We start from the raw sequence: 17184 nt of genomic DNA on the forward strand, positions 1-17184 counted from the left end.
TGAAATAACAGGCTGAATGGTGAAAAGCCTTTATCTGTTGATCTCTAAGCTGCTTTGCCCTGCGTGCTGGCAGTGTGTGTTACAAGCAGAACAAACCTGCTGTCACAAATGACATTATGGATGTTTTTCCCATCCTCTAAGCTTTCATTCTGGCTGACGTGCTTGTGTCAGAATGCGTGTTATCTGAGTGCTTCGGATCCCCTCCGCTTCTGTGCCTTGATTCTTGGAAAACCCAGAATAAGCCACAGACTGGGAGGCGATGGGATTAGACCTCTCCTTATGTGACTCCCTGTGTGGTTTGCTGGGCTACTTCAGCCTGCCTGGATAATGCTGTTGCATCCATCTCCAGTCTCAGTGATTTGGTATCCTTGAAAGCTGATGGTTCTGTGGGATTCATAGGAATGCTGCTGATTTAGATCGCTGATATGTTTAAAAAATGAAGGCACATCTGCCCTGAGTGGCCTTATCAGTTCTTCTTCAGATTGTTTCTTGTTTTCATGAAAGAGCAGTGTAAGGAAGAAATAGCTTTCCCATATAAAAGCAGGGAGAATAAGGGGGAGGTCAGTACTGTGGCACAGAATAAAGACCTTGGAAGCGTAACTTTTTAAGAGCAAAATGTCATCTTCAAACTCTGTTCAGATAGCAGCACCTTGCCTAAGCAGGGTGTGTATTTGGGAGGTCCTATTCAGTTTTTAAAGCGCTTCAGCTCCTGGAGCAAAGGCAGCAATTTGGGCAGCGCTGCCGTTTGCACCGCTACCTCAGCGGGACTGCTGGGCAGGCTCACAGCTGGATGCGGGTCAGACGGTGAGAAAGGTTCCCCGGGAGCTGCTCCCAGGAGGGACTGCCAGGGGAAGGCTTTGGGAAGGGGCACGGCGCGGAGGCAGTGACGGGGGAGTATGCACCCAGGCTGCTCGAAAGTCCCTTTGCAACTGGGAATCTGCTGTGACTTGGCCTGAGCTCCTTATCTCAGGAATTCCCCAAATTATATTTGTTTGATCTGGAATCGATCTAAAACTCTGGGCGTTGCTGCAAAGGCTCTGGGCTATGCTTTTGCAAGGGGCAGCTTGCTTTAGCAGCTGCAGTAGCTTTTCCTCAACAGGAAAGCAGCAAGTGGTGCTGGTCAAACCACCTGCTGCAGAGGTTGCCTGGCGCTTGAGTTGCATTTAACTCTTGAACTTAATTGCTAGCACTGGAATTTCCCATGCTGTGTGTCTGCCCCAGGCTTGTTTTCAGGTTTTCAACACCAACAGCTCAGCCATTTCCAGGAATTAAAGGGAGAAGTGCCTTAAGCCGTGAGTGTTTGAGAAAACAAGGCAACCTTAACTGCTGGCATTGAGCGTGCTTGTGCCCCCGGCTCTGCAGTGGGGCTGCCCTTCTGTTGCAAGGGATGAGGCTATCCCAGCAAAAACCGCCCCTATCTTATCAAGATGCAGGCATCTGAATGCCTCCCAGCACTCTCTGGACTTTAAGATACTATCCACTGGGCGATGGCCGAGGTGGGGACCAGGAGCAGGGTCCTGTCTCCTGCAGTGTCGGCTTGCTTATGGTGAGGAACTTCTGCCTCCAACAGAGAGAGGAGAGGAAGCTGGAAACGGCAGAGCACTGTGGTGCTTGCTGTGACCAGCCCCAAGGCAGCCTTAACTCAGGTATTCTGATTTCCAATTCATTATTTGCAACCTCGATGTGTTAAGGACCGTTTGCGTTACCTGCAGCAACATCATGCATCGCTGCAAGGATTGGGGAGAGGGTGGTTTCAGGCTCAGCCTACAGTAATGAGCAAACTTCTTGGTTGTCATGAGGTTTTGAGGCAGTGAGGGGCAGTCTGTCTTCCGCTGCTGCCCCGCTGTGGGAGGCTCTGCTGCTATCTGTCACAAACCTTTTCCTCTTTTGTGTGTGCGCGCAGGGCTCTTCGGTAATGTGGTTTTGCTTGCTCTGCACTTTGCTGCAATAGGGTGGTGGAGGCCTTTGGAGGGCAAGTGAGCTCGAGTTATATACGAGAAGTCCCAAAACTGCATCTTTCTTAGTCTTTATAGCACACCTCTCTCTGCAGCTGCTTACTAAGTGCTGTAGCGTTTTCCTGCTCTGTTGTGTGCCTCTCTTTGGAGAGCACCAGGTAGGTGAGCGGGGGGTCCGGCCTGTCCGGCAGAAAGGGGCTGCGGAGCTGGGAGAACGTGCTTTGGGGAGGCTGGGGAATGAGCTGCCGTGTTGGAAACCACCTCCTGCCTTACCCAAAACCCTCACGCTGTCGGTCAGGGAGTCCTGTCCGGGCCGGTGGCGGCTGCGGTGCAGGCAGAGCACAGTGGTCCCCTGCCCTGGTCAGGGGCAGGAGTGCATGGGGACCACAGCTCGTAAACTGGGTCACTTTCTCTGCTTTTAAAATGTGGACTAAGCTGCTAAAAACACATTTTTCTGTATTAAACCCAGAAAAAGCTCAAGTACCAGTCCTGATTTCCTCTTTGGAGGTGGGCTTTTGGGAAGCTGGAGGCTCATTCTGGCTGCCCTATTAAAAAAAAAAAAAAAAAAAAAAAAAAAAACCTTGGTTATTTTGCTGAGTCTACTCCTTCCAGGTGAAGAAATAGAAATTGTGGCCAGGCTTTGCAACCAGTCACGCTGAATGACTGGGAAGTCAGAACTTCCACGTGGCACGGCGTGGTCCTGCAGGACTGACCAGATCTCCTGGGACCTTACAGGTCTTCCCTGAACCCTCAGTCTTTTTGCGACAGCAAGCAAGGAAATGCTATATAACCACTGAAGTGAGATAACATAAGCAAAGAGAAGCTTTGGTGCAGGTAATTGAGTACCTAATTGCTGTGTTTGCCACCTGGGGATTGGAATTGCTCTCTGCTCTGGAAGCTGAATGGGCCACACTGTGATAAGCAGTTTAATTGTTTCCCCGCATCTGCTGCAGCATTATAAAATGCAGGCAAGCTGCACGCACCTTCAGAGCTTAACAGCCTCTCGGCAACTCCAAGGCTGCGTTTTTTCCTGTGGTGCTTGAGCATCTCTCTCCATGCCGCCCTTATGTTCTCTAAACTGTTTATGTTTACCTATGCCGTGTGACAGCAATGAGACATCGAGTTTTTCTAGAAAGTTTTTCAGCTTTGCGTAGTTGTAAGCCGTAGGAACGGCGATGTGTGAGCAGTGAGGAGGAGGGTGCACGGTGTGCGGTGTGCTGCGGACAGGATGCCCTCTTAAGCTAATTACTGGGATTTGGGCATCATTTTCGTAATGAAGATCAGGTGAGCGCTGGGCAGAATTAAACTGAGATAGACTCGGGGCGGGGGATGCGTGTGCGTTCAGAAGAAAAGGCACAGGGAGGTTAAGGAGAAACGCATTTGCTCTAGGTGCTCTCAGGGGCGCTGTGGGGTCCCTCAGCCTGGGGAAGGGCTCTGCTCAGAGGGCTGGAGGCAGGGCACAGAGGCACTGCCTTTGCAAAGGATTGAGAGTCTCGGTGTGCCTGACATGGCTGAGGAACGCAGGCGTGGAGGGCAGAGGGGTTTTGGGGTATCTAAAGCTCATATGGTGAGCCAGAAAAGACAGTGCTTGGCTTGCAGAGGCACGAGCTGGTAAAAACACAGGTGAGTGCAGGTTTAATTCTCGTTTCCTCAGAATGGCATCCAGCTCTGTTTTCCCAGGGCAAACATTGGTGCTTTAATGACTTTGCCCCCATTCCTGGGATTCCTGCAGCCTGAGCAGGTGAGTTACCCTGTGGTTCACTTGGATGCTTTACGCTGGGAAAGAAGGCAGCACACGATCTGTCCGGTTGTCTCATTCCATTTTTTTTCTCTCCACATCTTAAATCCATGTTTTAATCTGCTCGAGTCAGGACGAGGACACAGCCGTTGCCCTCTCTGTTGCCCTCTTCCCACCCTCGTGCTGACCTGAGCCCGTGCTGGGGTCCCGTGCAGCCAGCTGGCATGTCACACGGGGAGCTGCCGTCCTTGGGGGTCCGAACAGAAGCTGCAGTTGCAACTCAAGATAAGACAAATGCAATTTGAAATACAGCACAGTTTGTTTCTTCTCAAAAACATGCAAGTCTCATTTCCCACCCATACCAGATAGATCTGGGCTGCAGGGAGAAACGACGGGATTTTCTGCAGTGGCAAAACCTGGCAGCCTGGTGTCAGGTGCAGAGCTAACGGGTTAACTGGTGCGGATCTCCTGCTCCGTGAGGACTCTGGCTCCGTATGGGAGAAAAAACATTCGCTTTCCTTTTCTTGTTCTTGCTGCTGCTGCCTCTGCCTCCGCTTTTTCCTGCAAGCGCTCTGCCTTCACCTTGGGTCCCTGGTTTAAACGACTTGTCTGGGGCTGGGCACGTCGGCGTGCTCCTGCTTTGTCAGGTATCCGTCGGGCTCTCGCTGCCAGCAGGAGAACTCGGGGCTCTCCAGAACAGCACGCTAAGCGTGTGTGCTGCCAAATGAAAGCTTGGACTTGATTTAAGCTGAAATTTGTCAGAAATAGATTTAAAACCACGCTTTCCTCTGGCAAGCAGGTTTTTTCAGCCCTTTGGCCTTTCTGGCCCGTGAGGTCTGGGCGCTGGCAGCAGCAGGATGTGTGGATGGGGCAGGTTGTTTAAAAAGACACCTAAATGCCACCAGTACTTCTTACAGGGGGGTTGGGTGAACGGTCCGGCCTCGAAATAATTTAACTTGGTTCTTGACTTCCCAATACCAGAGCAGGGTGTGGAGGGCAGCCGGAGCTCTCTCTGCTGGCGGGCCTCCCCCAGTCCTGGGCAGCTGAAGCCATGGGAGCCACAGCGAAAGCAGCCAAGGGGTATTTTTTAATTGTGTAGTGCAGGTAAACAAATAAGAAAATAGAGCAGAAAGTGGAATTAATGCTGCATGAACGTGATGCAGACTTAGTGTCTCCTTTTCTTTAAGGTGCTAATCTCTGCTTTTTTCCATTTAAATCACTCTTCTTGCACCGGTGCAGCTGAGAAACGGCTGGACCTGCTAAGCCGGGTCCTGTGAGCCCGTGCCTTTGCCAGTCTGCGGCTTTTGGACCTGCTGGCATGGACTGGAGGTTTCTGTGAAGAGCAGGGAGTTCTACCAAAGCACTCAAACCCTTCACCCTCTGCTCTCTAGCAAGGGGAGAAGGTACCTATATAAAACGTGCACCTGCACGAAGAGATTCAGTTGGATGTCTTTTGGCAACCCGTGAATTTCTGCGGGTGCAGGGACGTGTGCTGCCCAGCTGGAAGCCGCAGACCTTCAGGGGGTTAATTCCTCCTGCAGCAGCTGTCTCTGCCTCTGTGGCCTGGGAGCAGCGCTGCTTCGTTCTGCAGCTTTTCCATTTTATGCTTGATGGCGAAGTTGGCTCGTACCGCGTTCTGCTGAGAAGCGTTTAGAACAGTTTTCGTGAGAAACATCGAAAGTTGCAAGTCCGTGGCTGATGCCCTGGCTGCTCTGCATAAATCACTCGCTGGTAAATATATTTAAATGAAGAGCTGTGGCAGTCTTACTAGCTGAGTAATAAATCAGGGCCGAGCAACTCCATGAAGTTACATCTCAATGCCTTGGCTTGAGGTTGTAGGGTGGGGTGCTGAAACCGATGGAACAGTGCGATGTTTCTAAACAAAATGTGCTAGCCCTTAGTTACACTGCCACAGAGGATATAAATGATGCTGCAGATGTAATTGAAGTGCTGAAAACTGTCTTTCTGCTGGCGTGGCTTGCCGTGCTCCATGTGTCCACCTAATATCAGCTGCTCCTGCTTTACGTCCCTCCGGTAGCAGCAGCAGGTTTTGTGCCTGGCGGTCAGGCTCCTGGTGTGGAGGGGACTTGAGCCTTGCCTTCCAGCCCTCGCCTGGTGCTGTGACCTCAGCCTGTGTGAGATTACGTTGCTTAAAAAACACGCCCAAGGACCCTCTTGAAATATTTCATTATCTGGGGAATTCTGTGGAATACCCAGAAGTTGATGATAAACCCTCGGAATGTGGCCGCCTGTCCATGAGGCCATTCAGTAAAACGATGTTTTGATGAATATGGAACCTCAGCGAGGTTTTCTCTTCTCAGACGGGGTCTCGGTGCCTGCGGACCGGGGGGCTTTGTTCCTCATGCTAGAATATGCAGGCGTGCTCCTTTGCCCGTGCAAACTGCCTGCTCCCAGGTGCTCCCGTGTGCTTCGGTGCCTGCTTCGACACCGTTAGCAAAGCTAATGCTTGCCTGGTGGCTGCTGTGCCGACGTGTCCTGGGGAAGCCTGACTGCACTTCTTGGTGCACAGGGCTGTTCTGGTGATGTACGATAATAATAATAATTAAAACCCACTCTGCTGTGTCACTGCATGGCCGAAATGTGCGCAAGGGTCCTGGCAGCCAGCCTGCTGCAAGCCCCCAGACCCGGCTCCGGGGTGCCACCAGGGCTGAAGCCTCAGGAGGGTTTCCTTTTACCTGATTGGGAAGTATGATGAGGTTTCCCAAGGAAGATTTTGCAGGACTGCCCTGCCCATCTCCCTCACCCCACTAACAGCTTCTGCTTGCTAATTTGACAGAAGGGACTCTTTACTGTCTTGTCTAAAAGAGCACAGGTGGCCAGGCTGGTGGGCGAGCGTCCTTGGCTAGAAGGATGCACCTAAGCTGACCTCTCATCCTCGCCGTGTCTCTCCCCGTGTGTAACGTGGTCAGAGGGCCGAGCCAGGAGAAGCTGCAGTGAGATTTCTTGCCTCGCTGGACAAGAGAGTTTATCCCTCGGGGTCTTTCTCTTTTCCATGTAGACTCTTTAGTACTTAATAAGAGAAAATGTCCAGTGGAAGCTTCAGCTCTGATTAGGATATTCATCGCTTCTCTTCCGTGTTGATTCTCTGAAGCCTCATAAGGGGGGTTGCTCAGCCTTTAATTCAATTAAGAAATCAGGCAAGAGATGCAAATCTTTTTAGCCTCATTTGTTTTGGCGCTCATAACTCCATCTGAAGGGAACATCTCTTGCAGAGCAGCTTAGGAAGGAAGGATTTTTCTGGGTTTCAGCTGAGATTTTCAAGTGCTGTTGGGCGCTCAGGAAGGATTTTGTCCCTTTTGGAGCATGGGGTGGAAGGAAAGATGGTGCATTGGTGTAAGCTGACTTCACAAAGAGCACCCTAGATAAAAATCTGTGCCCCTCATAGCTGGTAACCTCTATTAAAGGTCGTTAGCTGGTGTGAATTAGATCCAAAACAACTGGTGGATGGTGAAGGACACCAAGAGACAGGACACACTGGTGACTGTCACACCAGCTGCTCTCGTGCGTTTCCTTTGGTGTTAGCTGGGAAAAAATCTGCCCGGTGGGAAATGCACTCCCATAATGTAATGCCTTGAAGTCCTTGCGTTTAGGAATCATCCTTCGGTTGTGTGCTTTCTGTCTGGCTCCAGGCACCTCAGGTGTGCTTCCCGACCGGAGCTTCCAGAGCATCCTCTAAACACTTCCTCAGACAGCCCTTTAAACTCAGTTTAGTTTGCCAGAAATGGTTTGTGCCTTTCACGGGTGGGGATGGCTGCGGGACAGTCTCAGGAAGGACAAGGCAGTCTGGGCTCGTTTTATTACACTTGAGGACTTGTGTTTTGGTTACAAAACCCAAATCAGTTTTAAAACAAAAGAAAAATCAGCTTTCACGTGTAAGCTAGTTGGAGGCCCATATAAGCCAGTTCTAGAGAGCCCTGAATTACACTTGGGTGAAAATAATCTCCTATGGCGTGGTCCAACCCCACCTCCTCCCGGCAATCAGCGCCCCTCAAATCCCGGCGCGGTGCCACGGGGACCGAGCTGCTGCCCTGAGCGGTGGCTCTGGCACCGGCCAAATGAAAATCGCTCTGGTTTCGCAGAGCACTGCTTTCATCTCATCTCCTCTGGCTGCTTCCCCAGCCCGGGTTCTGCCTCGCGCCCCTGCGGGACGGTTTCTGCTAAAATGCCCCCCTGTAGCGCCGCTGCCTTGTTTCAGTCACCTTGCTGAATTTGCTTGAAGTTATGGAGCTTTCCTTACAAAAGAGAAATCTGGAGTGAAAATACTTTGTCTTGCTGTCTTGAGTTCGTTTTTTTTTTTTTACCAAATCTTGGAGACTGATAAAGCATTCGTATGCATGTATGTATACATGCCTGTCGTGCTTGTCTTCAAAATATGCATTTTCATAGCTTTTGTACATAAAGAGCTCTTAACCCCAAACTTCTTTTTTTAACTTTTGTGGTTTAGTTTCCTGTGGGTTTCGGTACTAGCTTTCACTTACATTCCCTTAAACATATTATATTAGGATTTTTATGCTCTCTAGCTCTATTTCCAGGCCAAATCAGGAGGTACTTGTACACTTTTGAGGGGCTGGCTGCACAGCGGAAACTCGAGTAAAGTCAAAGACGGGTTAAACTGAATGCCCTTAAGAAACACGGCCCTTTGCTCTGCCCTGTTACAGCTGTATATTTAGCCTATGTGCCCTTTCCAATTACAGCAGGAGAAGATACCCAGAGAGGAATGCAAGTCGTCCTCGCCCCGAGTGCTGTCCTGGCATCTGTCACGAAGTGCTTCTTGAGCCAGCAGCGGTGCCTTGGTAACTCTTCCCTCCATAAAGCTGTCCCCTCCCTCCCTTTTTCCTAACCCACGTGGAATTTAGCATTCATCATGGTCACAGCTTCCCAAGCTGCTGGCGAGGGAACAGTGCGCGCCGTCAAGCCTGGTTCGGGTCTGGCCCCTTGCTCCCAGCCCCCTGGACCTCTGCGCCCTGCTTTGCTCTCCCCTGGTTCCCTCCCGGGCAATGCAGTTGTTTCTCGTGCGGGATCCATCCTGTACCTCTGGTGATCCCGGTGCCCTTCTTCTGAGGTCGGGAGGGAGCTTAATGTGGAGGCAGCGCAGTGGAGCTGTCCTCAGGTGGTATTCGGAGCTCCCTCCTTCTACTTGTTGCTGGATGTTTTTATCCTAATTTGTCTGTGCGCTGCCAGCAGCCAGGAAAATGGCACTTCTGACTGCAGCGTTCCTAATTACAGGGAAAAAATGATCTCTGAGGCCTCCAAAATATTTGGGCAGATAATATCTGAGCTTCCTTTTAACTGAACGCACTTGAAGATACGATCTGAGTTGTCTGTCTGGGAATAACGAAGTGGGAGGAAGGCAGGGACTGGGGCTGCTCAAGCTCCCAGCAGAGTAAGAAGTCTCGCCCAGCTGAAATCTGCCGCTGCTGGTCACTGGTGCGGGTCCGGTGCAGCGGCGGGTGGTGTGGGCGCTCCCTGGCTTCGAGGCGCCGCTTAAACACACGGCAGGCAGCACGCGTGGGCTGTCAGGGGCCCCGCGAGCAGGGCTTAAAGGCTGCGAGGTGTCCACGGGATCTTCTGGCAAAGTCAGGTCCGTGTGCGCGGTTCCTTCCTGGTGGCACAGAGGTCTGGTTTCCAAACAGGAGATAATGATGGGTAGCAGGAAATCCTCCTCATAGCTGTACGAAAGTTAAACATCTCGGCGCTTACTCGAGCAGAATAAAAACTGCTTTGAGGTGTCAGTTGCTGTGACTACTGGCCCTGCAAGCTTTCGGAAGCTGCTGGTGGCACGTGTGACTCGAGGCCGCGAGCTAGTGACAGTTTGCAGGCAGTTCCCATCAGCAGGGGGGCGTTGCTCGCCTCCCTGCCCGAGACACATTCAGCACTGCTGGGTCTTGTTGCTTGTTGGTTTGGTTTTCCCCAGCTCGTTTTTCAGTGTCAGGGTTTCCTGTTGCTGACAGCAGCCATGATGGGGAAGAGCACAGCCTGCTACTTTGGTTTTGTTCTGCGTCGGTCACAGACGTGCAGGGCAGCTGTTATTTCAGCACTGAGCCCGAAACGTGCGGACGAGCTTATCTTTCGGAGAGGCATCTGCTCTCGGCGTACAGCCGTCCTCCTGCAGGTGTCTGGTCAGCTCTGCCTGGGAGGGACGTTGCGGCTTCGTGGGGAGCCGAGGGCGATGTCCCGTCCCCTGCTTCGCCTGCTGCCTTGCCCCAGCTGTTCGCCGCTCCTCCTGTGCGTGACAAATGTCTCCGAGCAGCTGCCTTCCTGCGTGTCCCTTCCCGTAACTCATCCCGGGCGCAGCGCTGGCTGAAGCTAGCGAGAGCCTGGGTCACGTTCTGTGAACATAAGCATAAACGTGGCCATGAGCCGCTCTGTCCCGCGGTGCTGCCTCCGTGGCACTCCTGCCCCCTCCCCAAACCCCTCCGCCAGCAGCAGCCCCCAGCACCTGCTGTGCACACGCACAGCCCCGTGCCATCTCGTGGGTCTGGCCGGTGGCTCCAGGTTTCATCATCCTCCTGCTCACTGCCTCGACACGCAGCCCCGCGGCCGCCGATGGGGCTTGCCCGGAGATCCTCCTGTGGAAACACGCACGAGAGATCTGCGCAAAGACAAGAGCTCGGGCTTGGGAAGGTGCACCAGCCTCCCTTCAGTCGGGTCTGAGTTCGCTTCCTTACTGAGGGGCCGCTCGTTCGGTGCTGCCCTTACCGGGGATGCTGTTAAATAAGCAGCTCAGGTAAGTGGGATTCCTCCTCGCTCTCCTAAATACCTTCTTCTCTGGAGCAGAGCACGGCAAGGCAGCTACCTGGGCTTTCTGTGTGCTGGGCTCAGCGGCACTAAGATGCTGGCAGTGATTAATTACACAGCCCGCTGCTGCGATTGTGTACTTGGGCACTCGGATTAGACGCCGCCGGGCTGAGACTTGCTTGCACTGGCTCTTGCAGGAGCAGGGGTGTAACTGGCCACAAAGAAGAGTGATTTCCAGGACAGCTGTGCTCCTGCCAGGACTCTGACCCCGGCTCCACAGCAGGCAGAAGGCGAGGTCTCCGAGAAGGTGTGTGGCTGGCGGTGGCTGCTCTGCCCTGGTCTCGCTCCTCCTTTCAGCCCGACCTCCTGTCTGCTCTGCTCCGCGTTCCTGAGTGATGAAGTAGTGCGTGTCCTCGGCACGTCGGTGGGCCTCGGAGGTGCCTGGAGAAGGAGCAAGCTCCAGCGTTGTCTTGACAAGTCAGCATCATATCAAGTGTGCTATCATATCAACAGCTCTGAGCAGGCCCGGCTCCGCGTCTGAGACGGGGATTTGGCACTGGGGAGCAGGCATCAACACTGGCACGTGCGCCAAGCGCTGGGGCTGAGGCAGATGTTGATACTGACTTTGATGTTTAATCCAACGTTTTGGAGGTTCAAAGTTGAGACCAAAAGAGCTCTCACAGGAGCAGGAGGATAAAGAGAAACTCGGTTCTTTCAGAAGATCAGACAGAGCAAAACATCCTGAAATTCAGGACTAACCTGAACCTTTGTGCTTGTTCTGTGAAACTGGGCAGCACAGATCCTGCTGGAAGAAGGAGCACTCGGCCGCGTGGAGAAGCTGGGGTGGGCTAACCTTCCCCTGTAGGCTGACAGGGAGCCCGACAGCTTGATGCTTTCCATAGATCAGCAGCGGAGCACTGCAGAGTGCTATCTGTCTGTGATTTTTGGCCCTTGAGCTTGTGTGGAATAGTAACCTCTGCTGGGCGCTGGGATTTCTGATCTACAAGAGCTCCAGCTTTATTCTCTCTTTGTGGAAGACGATCCCAAGAGCCGACTTTTTCCACCTATGACAGAGATGGTGTCTCAAACAAGTGGGTCTGCCCAGGGTAGTACCATGTGGAATGGTTTGGGCTCTTGAACTTCCCAGAGGCACCACGCAGGTCCCCACCAGTACTTGTCCCGGTCTCACATAGCATTTGCTCCGTGTTCTGCACTTAAATCTGGACTCACGGCTGCCGGCCTTGTTGAGCAGAGTGCCAGCTTTTGGACACGAGCCTTGTGTCACAGGAGTCCTCCCGTCCCAAAGCAGTGGTCCCCGTGGACCTCAGCGCTGTGGCTGGGTGCCTTGTCCTGGCTCTCTGGGTCTGGCCTGCGCCGCCTCTCAGCCACAGCCCGTAAAGTGAGCCTGGCACCGCTTCTGTCGGTGCTGGGGAGAGGTGGAGCTGTGACGGTGAGAGTCTCTCTTGGTGGTGTAATTTCGTCTTGGTTCTCCTGGTTTTTCTTTCAAGAGTGGCTACTGGATTCCTCGTGTAGCTCCTTTGTGCTTTGCTTCTGCCTCCTGAGACTGTTCTTCTGTAGGTTCCCTAAAATGAAATTCTGAGTCTGTGTGACCTGCAAGTGTCAGACTAGATCTTCACGGCCAGTGCCCGAATTGCTTGGCTGAGGGGCGCGGATCAGACAGGCAGTGCTTGTTGCCTGCTCCAATAATTCTTTCTGCAGTGGGCGATGACTTCATTTTCCTCTCCTGCTTGCCACAGATATCAGGAGCCGGCTCCTTTCTGCCCAAATACTCCTATCCGTCCAACAAAAGCGCCCTGGGGCAGATCACGTCACTTGGCTGAACAACACAGAGCTGCGCCGTGCTCGCGCACGGTTCCACCGTGGCCGCGATGAGCCAGGGGCTGGCAGTGCCGTAGGGCCGTGGTGCTGAACCTCTCCAGGTGCATCTGCAGCCCCGTGTGGCTGCGTGCCGGCTGCCTGGCTGTCTCTGCTGGCACGCGGCGTCTCTCCTCCGTTTGGGAGCGGAGGTTTCACGTGGCTGTGAGAGGCAGGGACGTTTCCGTGCTGATAGCATCTCAGCTCCGCAGCAGCCACATTCTTCAGCCACCGCTGCTGCCTTCCTCCCCTGGCCGTGAGCCTTCAGTCCTGCCCGTACTTGCTGTACAGGCTGCTTTTAGTCCCTCGCAAGCAGGATTTTCCAACGAGCAGGCTTCAGGAGAGGTGTAGCCCACGGATAAGGTGCCACTGTTGCGGTGCCCATAGCCCAGGCTCTGGGGAAGTGGAAGGCAGGTCCTCTTTGTGCTCTTTTTGGGGTATTGTGCAGGAGGAGAGCCCTCCGGTTTCCCGCTGTGACGGTCGGTAGCCTCAGCAGGACCTCTTGCGGAGTCCTGCTCTGTCTCTGCAGCTCATTCAGGATGGGAATTGGCCTGGGAGGCGCGGTGCGTGGCGTGCGGGGTCTGCCAAGGGGTGGGCTGTGCCTCTCGCCTTCTCTCGCAGGGGTTTTGGGGTGGGCACCCAAGTCCCAGCTCACCTGGTGTGCCTGGGGAGGTGGACCTGGGTGTGCGGCATGCCGTGCTGCGGTGATGGACTTCTCAAACACCTTTAGATTTGGGTATGGAGGAGACCCTGACAGGCAAGCAGCTTCAGGGGTGGGGAAATCTAAAGCAGCCTCGGAGCCCGAGGACTTGGTGATGTCCAGAACAGCACAAGCTCTGCATCACCCTCAGAGCCCCGGAGAGGGTCTGTGGTGCATTTCAGCTTTGTTCGTTAGCTGGTTGGGTCCAGAACATGCCAAATGGGAGCTTTACCCACTAGGGCAGCTCCCAACCCTGTTCACACGCCCTTGCAAGAGGAAAACTCAGAAACATGAGCACTGGGATACGTACGAGGGCACCCAAAAGCCAGCACCCAACGTGCAGCTGCCAGGCTGAGCCGTTTGCCCTGGGTAGGCAGCAGCACCTGCAGACAGCCCTGGGAGCTGCTGGTGCTGGTCGCGTGCCCACGGCCGCGGTGGATGACGGTGTGCGCTGGGCCTGGGGCAGCCTGACGGGCAGCCTGCAGCACAGCTGGAACTGGCTGAAAGAACCGGGGGCTGTGCTCGGTGCGCTGGGAGCCACGGGGATTTGCCGTTTGTGGTCGGGAGGGGGACTGGGTTTGCTCTAGGAGTACAGAACTGCTTCCCTTAGCCCAGAGAGAAAGGGTTGGTTAAAGATGTGTGAGTGCCCGGCCCCAGGAAGCCTAGTCCCTTGCGCTCTCCAGTGCTTGGCGTGTGTGGCTTACTTGGGTCTGATTTTGGGGTGTGTGTTGCTGGCCCCAAAAACAAAGCCTGAACACACTGGCTAATACCAAAGTCTGGACCTGAGAGCAGGCCTGGCTGGAAAACCAGGGGTATGGTCAGAGGAGCAGGAGCATCTGTCGTGCGTTGGGTATCAAAGGTTTCTAAGGGGTTCACACTGCATAACGAGCATGTAAATCCTCTGATGCCCCAGCCTGACTTCAGCTTGCTGGGCAAGGCCACCCCTCCCCCTGTGTCTGCCCAGTGCCTTGTGGCTATCTCAGGATGCTGCGGCTCCAGGAGCAGCACGGCTGTGTGTATGGAAAAGCAGAAGGACCCTACTTCTCCAGAGACGCTGCATATCAGAAAAAGAGCTGAGACGCTCTTGCTGTCTTTACTGGTAGCATTAGCTCTTGCAATTAAATCCAAAAGCTGAAACGAAGAGGGTGGTGGGGCAGGAAGTCCTCTGTCCATCGCGAGGAGGTCTGCATGTATTAGCTGGCTGGCTTGGATATCCTAATTAATGTGCTGATTTGGTTTCCTTTCTTTAATCAGGTTCCCAGGATCCCTAGGATGAGGCTGCTGTGAAGGAGGGGCAGATCCGCTGCCTGCGCTGCCGTGCCTGCAGATCCCCGCAGCCCCCTTTCTGGCTGAGCGCTGTCCCCAGAGCCGCTGGGCAGAATGACTGTCAGATGTGTGCTGCAGCCCCCTGTCCTGGGGAGGACTTTGCTCCCCGTTCTGCTGCTGGCGGCCTCGGCTCACTGCCACTGGCCCAGCGAGCCAGCAGAAGTGGTGCGGGACTGGGAAAACCAGCTGGAGGCCTCCATGCACTCGGTGCTCTCGGATCTCCGAGAGACGGTGCCGGCCGTGGTGGGCATACCGGACAGCTCCGCCGTGGTGGGCCGCTTCTTCAGAGTCTCCATCCCCACAGATTTAATTGCTTCCAATGGAGAGGTAGTCCAGGTGAGAAATGTCGTTCCCCAAGGCTCGTTTTCAGTTCTGTTCTTGCAGGAGTCACGCTAGTCACCCCACGAACAGGGGGGTCACAAGCACTGCTGTGAAGCAGCCCTGAGGTTCCGTAGGACTGTGGAAGAAGGATTTATTTATTTTTAATAATTTGTCTTAACCTCACTGTAAAGTTTCTTTCCTCTACAGTAAGGCAGAGAGGAGACGCCTCTCTTCGGGGACAACTGATCAGGTTTGTTGGCTGTGTTTAAATGGTGAAATTCTCAGCCCTTGGAATGATGGGCACGTTCCTGAGAAGATGTTGCCTCGGGATCAGGGCAGCCACGAATTCTCTGGGACTGCCCTGACACTCGGGGAGCTTGCTTTGCTATGGTAACAAAATATTGTTAGGCAAATAGACCTTGTTCTGCGAGCAGGGCTCTGGACTGTGTTTGCCACAGTCTCTCCTGACCTTGTCCCTAAGTCTTCCTGGGAAAGACGAGAACCTTTCTTTTTATCTGACTTGCCCTCAAGGTTCTGGCACCGCAGGCACCCAAAAACTGAGCTTTGGAAGCAGTCCTGAGGGCAAGAAAGCGTCAGAATAGCCCGGAGGAAGACAGACACGCTGCCAAGCACACATTTATTAATCTTCAGTCCTTTTCTGGAAGGGTGCTGAGAAGTTGTCGTCTCAGCCTCTGCCTGCTTGGGTGGAGAGTTCAGAAGACTCTGTTTTGAAAAGAAAACTGAAATTCACCTTCCAATCTTAGACATATTTTTTTCAGAGAGCAGACTTGAAAAATATTTTTAAAAATCCATTTTTGGGAAACGCTATAAAAAGCCAACCTTCTGGTGCGTCTCAGCAGATCAGAGGGAGATGGAGAGAGCGAGTCAGGAGGCAGTCTGACATCTTGGCTTCTCCTTGAAGGCAGGTTTGTTTTAGCTGTGCATGCTGTCGTGCAGTCATCTCCATCCAGATCTGTGATCTCGCCGTCTCCAGCGACGGCGCCAGGACCACGATGTGCCAGTGGTAGGCAGAAAATCAGCAGAAAGCATCCGACAGGACGTCAGATCCCGGGGAAGAGGGAAGTGGTGGGGGAGCCCTGGGAGTAGAGGAGATGGAGGTGGGGACGGGCTGGTCGCAAAGCAAAGACTGGGACGTCTCACTGAGGAGTGCGTGGCTGCTTTGGGAGTGCAGAATGCCCTTTGGTGGCACTGTGAGTGCCGGGCAGCTGCTTTGGAGGGAGCAGACTCTTCACCGTGAATCTTTAGGAGCAAGAGAGGTGCTCAGGGCTGCTGTGCCCTCGGGCCCTACGCCCACTGCCTGGCTCCATGTGTGATGGGTGCCGCTGCCAGGACCCAGGGAGCTTTATCCTTAGCTTTGGATTCCCCCATACTTCTGAGGGAGCTGTCAAGGTAACGTGTTCCAGAAATGAGAACTTTGGTTTGGAGTTTAGTATCCATGGCTTGTTTCGGTGTTGTCTAATGGCTACTTTGACAGCAAGAAGTCATTTTCGGTGCTTGCTTAACACCACAGCTTCCTCTGCCTCCTTTTCCTGGCACAGTAGTTGTCTTTGATAGTTCCAGCAGCTGCAGGAAAACTCTGTGATACGTTACTTCAACCCCACAGCTTCAAACAATGCTTCCCCCACTACGGTGTCGAGGCGTGCTTGCTAACAGCAACAGGTGCTTGAGGAGCAGCACAGGGGCCGTGCCGAAGCAGGGCTGGAGGAGCAGTTGCTGGCTGGGTGCAGTTCAGCCAAGGCTGGGAGCGATTTCCACGCTTGTACGTGGGCTTGCCTGAATGCACCTCGCATCTGTTCGCCTTGAAATTGATTTTAAAAGTGAGGCAGGCTCTAGGGCAGCGGTACTGGCCTCGTTTAGCTGGTGCATCTGGAAGGTCTCTCCCTTGCAGCAAAAGCTGTGTTGGCTGCCAAGCATAGCCAACCTTTCCCGTGGGGATTTGACTCCTGGCTAGTGAGAGCTGCGTAGGCAATTCTGGAGCGCTGGGGTGCCTTTTTTGTCTTAACATCAAGTTTCAGGGCAAGCTGCTCTGCTCTTTTTCTCAGGCTGCCTTGTATTTTTCAGCCAGACCAGTAAAAACATAATGCATCTGGATCTAAGGGAGGTGCGCTTGCCAATACTCAGTCCCCTTAAATTTCTAAGAAACCGTATATCTCATTTAAAAAGAAAAGAGCAGACGGTCGGTGTCCCCAAACTTCCAGGAGCTCCCCATCTGGAGCCCAAAGAAGGTGTGATTGCTTCGTTTCTAGGTCATTTCCCACTGATTATCGTACCGTGGTGGGGAGTGCCTTGAAGCTGCTTCTCAGATCCTCTCCCTGCTCGTTAGCAGATTCCAGCAGACCCGTAGACAAAATAGTTTTCTCTGCAAACTTGGTTGTGGGATGGAAACAATGCCAGGCATCCGCAGCGCTGCGGAGGAGTGCCTTGCAGGCGCGCGCTCCTGCACAGATGTGTGGGCTCGGTGCAATCAGGTACGTGCTCCTGGGAGCAGC

At 53.5% G+C, this 17184-nt stretch overlaps 1 protein-coding gene across 8 annotated transcripts in view; it reads left to right on the top strand.

Moving 5' to 3' along the window:
- DAG1 (dystroglycan 1) overlaps positions 1-17184 on the top strand; it is a 43667-nt gene that overhangs the window by 15039 nt on the left and 11444 nt on the right. For 5 of the 8 annotated variants that reach the window (XM_080606628.1, XM_080606631.1, XM_080606630.1 and 2 more), the window contains exon 2: positions 14282-14689. In XM_080606628.1, coding sequence (XP_080462754.1) covers positions 14408-14689 — 282 coding nt within the window. In that variant the 5' untranslated portion in view covers positions 14282-14407. Of the gene's footprint in view, positions 1-1167; positions 1647-2567; positions 2790-3635; positions 3697-8482; positions 8508-14281; positions 14690-17184 lie in introns of those variants that run through there. The other 3 variants (XM_080606629.1, XM_080606634.1, XM_080606633.1) reach the window with 3 other exon arrangements.

The sequence above is a fragment of the Anser brachyrhynchus genome (genome assembly GCF_964034855.1).
Source record: "Anser brachyrhynchus genome assembly, chromosome: 10".
Taxonomy (NCBI): Eukaryota; Metazoa; Chordata; class Aves; order Anseriformes; family Anatidae; genus Anser; species Anser brachyrhynchus.